This window comes from Vitis vinifera, chromosome 16, assembly GCF_030704535.1.
Source record: "Vitis vinifera cultivar Pinot Noir 40024 chromosome 16, ASM3070453v1".
NCBI lineage: Eukaryota > Viridiplantae > Streptophyta > Magnoliopsida > Vitales > Vitaceae > Vitis > Vitis vinifera.
In genome coordinates, this window is record NC_081820.1 from 21,205,223 (window position 1) to 21,212,835 (window position 7,613).

The 7,613-nt window shown below is 32.1% G+C and overlaps 1 protein-coding gene across 1 annotated transcript; it reads right to left on the reverse strand.

Moving 5' to 3' along the window:
• Nucleotides 1-3,730: 3,730 nt before the first annotated feature.
• LOC132252565 (stilbene synthase 2) lies at nucleotides 3,731-5,675 on the reverse strand. The gene is made up of 2 exons (XM_059743469.1): nucleotides 5,371-5,675; nucleotides 3,731-5,014 (listed from the first exon to the last, which is right to left on the reverse strand). The coding sequence occupies exons 1-2, from the start codon at nucleotides 5,546-5,548 to the stop codon at nucleotides 4,014-4,016; spliced, it is 1,179 nt and encodes a 392-aa protein (XP_059599452.1). The 5' UTR covers nucleotides 5,549-5,675; the 3' UTR covers nucleotides 3,731-4,013.
• Between the last annotated feature and the right edge of the window lie 1,938 nt (nucleotides 5,676-7,613).

Here is a 7,613-nt window from a genome sequence, read left to right on the forward strand (position 1 = left end):
TTCATTTGCAAAATCTTACAAATAAATTACAAGATGCATTTATTGATACAAAGAAAGTGACAAAATCATATATCCCGGCTGCAAATACTCTAGCACAGATTGATGTCCTTGTAGGACAGTTAACAAATTAATCTAAGATACGCTTGAAGCGTGGTAGACCTAACGGCTCTAAGGATGTAACTCTCCGGAAGAGGAGAACCCAAGAAAAACTTAGCACTCTAAAAGAGGCCATAAAAAATAACTGATCAGTTTAAAATTGATAAATCTATAGCCCTGGAAGAGGCACAAATAATACAAGAAGCCCTTGAAGAGGCACATATATTGAACAAAAAGCCCTTGAAGAGGCATAAGTACCCGAAAATTCTGAGATCTTAGTAAGTTATGTATACACGGGAGAAAAATTGGATCAAAATAATATTATTTTCACTTTCCAAGTGGCCTTCATAAGAAATGATGAAGATCTTGAACCACGAAATGTGGAAGAATGCCGACATAGAAATGATTGGCCAAAATGGAAAAAAGTTTTACAGGCAAAGTTAAACTCATTAATAAAATGAGAAGTTTTTGGACCTGTAGTCCAAACACCTGAAGATGTAAAGCCTGTTGGGTACAAAGGGGTATTTGTACGAAAACGCAATGAGAATAATGAGATCATAAGATATAAAGTGTGATTAGTAGCACAAGGTTTCTCGCAAAAACCTGGTATTGACTATGAGAAAACATTATTTCCCGTCATGGACACAATCACATATAATTTCTTAATTAGTTTGGCAGTCCAAGAAGGACTAGATATGCGTCTCATGAATGTTATTACAGTATATTTATATGGATCCATGGATAATGATATATACATGAAAATCTCTGAAGGATTTAAATTGCCTGAAGCAAATTGTACAAAGCCTCGTAGCATGTACTCAATCAAGTTACAACGATCCTTGTATGGATTAAAGTAATTTGGATGCATGTGGTACAATCGCTTTAGCGAATAATTGCTAAAAGAAGGGTATATGAATAATCTTTTATGCCCATGCATCTTCATTAAGAAATCAGAAACCAGATTTGCAATTATGGCAGTGTATGTTGATGACTTAAATCTTGTTGGAACTCTTGAAGAGCTCACAAAAACAAAAAATTAATTGAAAAATGAATTTGAGATGAAAGGTCTTGGAAAAACAAAATTCTGTCTCGGTTTGCAGATTAAGCATTTTCCAAATGGAGTTTTATTACATCAATCAACATACATTAAGAAAGTTTTGAAGCATTTTTATATGGATAAAGTGCATCCTTTAAGTTCTCCAATGATTGTCCGATCACTTGATGTGAAAAATGACGCATTTCGTCCTTGCGAAAAATGATGAAGAATTATTTGGTCCTGAAGTACCATATCTTAGTGCTATTGGTGAACTTATATATCTTGCCAATTGTATACGTCCAAACATTGCTTTTTCTATCAATTTATTAGCAAGATATAGTTTCGCTCCAACTCAAAGACATTGGAATGGTATCAAACATATATTGCGTTATCTTTGCGAAACTACTAGTATGAGTCTATTTTACTCAAGAGAATCAAAGCAACAATTGCTTGGATATGCAGATGCAGAATATCTTTTAGATCCTTATAAAGGTAAGTCACAAACATGGTATGTGTTTAATTACAATGGTACTGTTATCTCATGGAGATCTATCAAACAAACAATGGTGGTCACGTCATCAAATCATTCAGAAATTCTTGCAATTCATGAAGCAAGTTGTGAATATGTATGGTTAAGGTCAATGATCCAACATATTCAAGAAACATGTGGACTACCTTCCATTAGAGGCAATGCAACCAAGTTACATGAAGATAATGTTGCTTGTATTGCACAAATTAAAGGAGGATTCATAAAAGGTGACATAACTAAGCATATCTCCCCTAAATTATTCTATACTCATGAGCTCCAAAAGAAAGGTGAGATCGATGTTCAACATATTCGATCATGCAATAATCTAGCAGATTTATTCACAAAGGCGTTACCTTCGACCGCATTGAAAAAGTTAAAGTATGACTTTGGAATACGAAGATTGAGAGATCTACCATTTGAAATGTTGAAGAAATCATAATCATGTTTACATGAGGAGGAGAATGATAATATGGATATACTGCACTATTTTTTCCTTCGTCCAAGTTTTGCCCCAATGGGTTTTACTGGCAAGGTTTTTAACGAGGCAATTATAGTAATCCAAAAGAATATTGTACTCTTTTTCCTTCACTAGGGTTTTTCCCATAGGGTTTTTCCTAGTAAGGTTTTAATGAGGCATATTCTTATGATCATCCAAGGGAGAGTGTTATAAAATATGAGATTTTGTACCACTATGGTAACTTGTGGATGATCATCCATAAATATCTCTTGTAACTCCCTATAAAAGGAAGAGACCCCTAATGAAATTGAATATAGAGTTTTCCCGTGCATTCTATTCTCTTCCTACATTTTGATTTCTCTTGTTTTCTTCTCCTTTCACTTTATAATTTTACAACATAGAAAGTTTTTTCAGATGTTCACCAAATTTATTGGGATTTGCCTTATACCACGATGGCATCTAGAATGACCTCGCCAAGCGCAAAACTTCATCCCTATTAACATATGTGCATAAGTTTTATATATACTAATTTTATATCTTCTAATATTTCTAATATATTCATATAAAAAATGAAATATTTAAATACAATTTTAATAAATAAATTAATTTTAATCATCTTATTTTTAAATTTCATTTAACTAGTTATTAAATATATAAAAACTATCATGAAAATCTTTTTAATAAATTAATATTTTTTATATCTTTTATATATTGATTAAATTCAAGAGAAATATAAGCTCATAAATAAAATGACATAATTTTTAAAAAAAATAATGATACATATATTATAATTTCTTTTATATTCTTAAATACATCCAAATTATATAGATCTTATTTTAGTGGTATATCAAATAATTGTGTTTTAATTTTTATACGTTATTATCTAATGTGACAAATTTTGTCGTATTTTGATATTTTATTATGACTTGAATATATAATCTACCTCATTATAGATTTCATAAAATTTTGTATTAATATCGAATCGTTAGCTTAGAAGTCAAGAATCCCAACTCAATGGTCAAACAATATGGTATGTGGGGCATATGAAAGTGATCCTCCCAGCTTGGAGACAAAAAGTTGTTTTTATTTTTATTTATTTATTCTTTTTAACAAATAGAGCAAATTTTAAAAATAATTTTCTGTTTTTAAATTTACTGCTCTTTGTACCATGCATGGAAGCGCCGACATGGACATTACCAACATGGACATTAGATCAAAACCTAAAACGAGCATAATTCTTTATGGATATTCTCCCGGCGGTGGTAGTTACCCGGTTGCTGAGGTTGCTTCAAATTACTCACAACTTTTATTGCCCTTATTTTCAAACATATATAGAAGGACGATATCCTAAGCAGAGAAAGCCAAAGAAACGTAATCGAGTTGAATACTTTCTCAGTTCCTACTTCCAGCGGAGGAATAGAAGAACAGGCATAGGGGAGGAAGAAAGACAAAAGCAAAAATAAATTAATGAATGAAAACGGCAGCCTACCAACTTGGACATCAGATCATATTTCCCTGGATTATTCAAATGCCCATCTACCTACATACAAGTCCCCATTCATATATCATCAAATATAAGCAAAGGAGAAACCAATTCAATGACAACTAGAGCTATCAAATCCAATATTTCTTTTATTAATTTACTTTTCAATAATGTTCATATGAACACAACATTACAATGTTTAGGGAATCTTCAAGATGATAAAACAGTCTGAACTTGAAACTCAACCGTTTCATTTGAGCTCACCAAGAGGGTCTAATAATCACTAGATTACAATCTAAATTTAGAAAAAAATAATAAAATAGTATAAGAGTATAATTTAGTTTCGGAGATAAATACCTTACTCCTATTCAACATAATAGGACATTGAAGGGACCATTCTCTTTTCCTTCACTTAATTTGTCACCATAGGAATGCTATGCAACACAACAGTTTCAATAGTCAAGCCTGGTCCAAAACCAAATAATACTCCCCAATCCAATCCTTCACCTGTGGTGGCCCTCTCCCCCTTAAGGGATTTCTTTCTCATCTCATCCAAAATAAACAACACACATGCACTTGACATGTTTCCATACTCACTTAGCACATGCCTCGTTGCTTCGAGTTTCTTTTTATCTAAATTGAGTTTTGCTTCAACTGCATCAAGAATTGCAGGGCCACCTGGGTGAGCAATCCAAAATAAGGAGTTCCAATCGCTAATACCAAGTGGGTCAAAAGCCTGAGTCAAACATTTCTCTATGTTCTCAGAAATTAAAGTGGGCACATTGGGCCACAAATGAAAGGTGAGTCCCACCTCACGTAAGTTTCCTGCAATGGCACCTGCAGAATTAGGAATAAATGTTTGGGCTGCTGAGACAAGCTGGAAGAGTGGTCGTTCAATTGAGATATCCGGATCTGATCCTACGATTACAGCTGCAGACCCATCACCAAAAAGGGCTTGGCCAACTAAAGAGTCCAAAGCATCTTCGGAAGGGCCGCGAAATGTAACAACTGTGATCTCAGAGCACACCACAAGAACTCGTGCTCCTGCATTATTCTCTGCAAGATCCTTAGCGGTTCGAAGGACAGTTCCACCTGCATAGCACCCTTGATGGTACAACATCACTCTTCTGACAGATGGTTCGAGGCCTAAGAGATTAGCGAGTTTATAATCTGCACCAGGCATTTCTACACCTGAGGTGGTACAAAATACAAGGTGGGTGATCTTCGATTTAGGCTGACCCCACTCTTTAAGAGCCTTCAATGCTGCTTCCTTACCGAGCTTGGGTACCTCAGCAGTGATAATCTCTTGGCGTATGTTAAGAGATGGAGCCATATAAGCACCAATGTTTGGGTGCTCCTCAAGCATTTCTTCGGTCAAATGAATGTAACGCTTCTTGATCATGGATTTGTCACCTATAAATGAAATAACATGAACACATTAGTTTTACCAATCAACAAGTGATATAGAATATCGTTGAATATGATCGACATGCATTTAACATTGAAGCAAGTATAAAAGGTTATTCTTAATTATAGCTGGCAATGAGACATGATTCAAAGAACAGCTCTTCAAGCCATTACAGTCAGATGAAATGAATATTAGTTACTGAAGTAAAATAATTTTCAAGTTTTCTGTAGTATTTTATCTAAAAGCTATACTCTAGAAAGATTGCAACATTCATTCACTTGGAGGTGAGCCTCACCTAGTGTCAGTCACATATATACAGAACTGTTATGCATGTAAGAAATTAATGCATGAATATACTTACATATGCGATTGAACTTCTTCTTCAACGCAGTCATGTGCTCGCTCTTAGTGACCCTGAAATAGTAATCAGCATAATCAGACTGGTAGACACAGTGGTCGGGGGTAGCTGTGCCAATGGCTAGGATGGTGGCCGGACCCTTGGCACGTTGAGCGTTTCTAATTTCCTCGACTGAAGCCATTGATCCCAGCTACGTACTCAAATTAAAGCCTAAGATTAAGTTGAGGAAGGAAAGAGAACTCAGTGTGCACAAGTGCTTGGAGTTGGCTTGAGAAAGCTCGGTGTGAGTGTTGGCCTTTTATAACCTGTGTTTCACCAACTCTCATCCATTGGTAGTCTTTGAATTATCAGTTGGCGTCAAAGTTTGTGTGCGTGAGTTTTTTTCCTGGTGGGGTTGATTTTCAGACATGTATGCATGCGTTAATGTATTTGTGTTGTTTTCTGTTCTTCACCTACCCATAGGAAGGAGAAAGCATTCAATCCGGTCACATTTGTTATATATAGAGATAAGGACTTTTCCAGCCTCCTGGAAATTAATGCATTGTTCATTTGACTTTTCCATGTGTGGGAAGCTGCTACCAACTTTCTTATTGAAGAATTCATCAAAGTCATTCAAATTTGGATTTCTAAATTTGAAATAACCTCAACAACCCAATAATTAATGCATTATTTTTCTTTTGCAGGATTACATCACATGTTATTTAACTTATTCAATAAGTAATTCAACAAATATCTCATTTTTATTTAACCTATTTCGTCATCTAACTTGCTAAGAACTCGTTTGATTCTCTCTCTCACACATTGAAGAATTCATCAAAGTCATTTAAATTTGGATTTCTAAATTTGAAATAACTTCAACAACCCAATACCTAATGCATTATTTTTCTTTTTCAGGATTACATCACATTTCATTTTACTTATTCAAAAGTAATTCAACAAATATCTCATTTTTATTTAACCTATTTTGTCATTTAGTGATTGACTTTTCAATTGACACCAACCTTTAATGCTCCTTCAATAAAACTCTTTAATTACTATGTTGCCCTTTTGAGTTTCCATCATTCTTTCAGTTGACAACAATTCATTCCCCATATATAGGCTATTTTTGTAAAATGTTTCTTTCCAAAAAGGCACTATAAAGTCCTTATAAAACATTAAATTCCTTTTATCTATACAATATATAAAATTACAATGTGTCTTTTTTTCAAAAATAACTTTATTATTTCGATTTTATGCGCTTATATCATATCTTTATTATATGTAATTAATTCAAATAATGTTTATTTTTTCTAAGGACAATTTACTCTTTATAAAAATTATTATAATGTAATTAAAATAATTTTAATATGTTCATAAAAGATTTGGATAAAAAAAATCCTCTTTTAAAAAAATTATAATAATTTAGGTTTTTAATACAAAGTGTTTTGACATTTTTTTCCCAAAAATAGTCTTATCATTTCTATTATATGCGCTTATATCCTATCATTATTATTATATGTAATTAATTCATGTAATGTTTATTTTTCGAAGGACAACCTACTCTTTATAAAAATTATTATAATGAAATTAAAATAATTTTAATATCTTCATAAAAAAACTTAAATTAGATAAAGATCCTCTTTAAAAATTTTAAAATGATGATAATTTAGGTTTTTATTATTAATTTATTGAATTAAAAAATTTAGATAAAATTAAAGTTACATAAATACAAAATAATATTTTTTTAGAATCCGAATTACACATTTTTTCTATTACAAATAATAAAATAAATTCAATCTCCCTTTATAATAGACATAGGTGATTAAGTTGAACCAAATAAATTGCTTCTCTTCCATAATTTATTTTATTTTTCCAATTGTATTTAGGCGTTGTTATTTTTTCATTCTAAAGTTTATTATAAAATTGATCTCCTATTGCGGACATAGGCAATTAGGTCAAACCATGTAAATATTTTATCTTCTCTAATTTATTTTATTTTTCCTATTGTATTTGAGTGTTGTGATTTTCCTAACAACTTTGCCTATCTTTCTTAGCTTTCTATTATCTTTTTTTACCTCTCTTTTAAAATCCTATGAAAAAAACCATATATTAATAAAGTCTTATAGATTAACCCTTAATGATATGTTTTTGAATCCTTGTCAAACTTAAAAAGCCAATTTACTCAAACATAAACTCTACAAATATTGATTTTCCTTAAATTAAAAAATAAATAATTTGAGTCAAATTTACCAACAATCTCCACCTTG

Coding starts and splice junctions, on each gene's coding strand:
- LOC132252565 (XM_059743469.1), bottom strand. CDS start 5,548: ATGGCTTCAGTCGAGGAAATTAGAAACGCTCAACGTGCCAAGGGTCCG. Junction 5,015..5,370: donor GAAGAAGTTCAATCGCATAT/GTAAGTATATTC, acceptor TTTCATTTATAG/GTGACAAATCCATGATCAAG.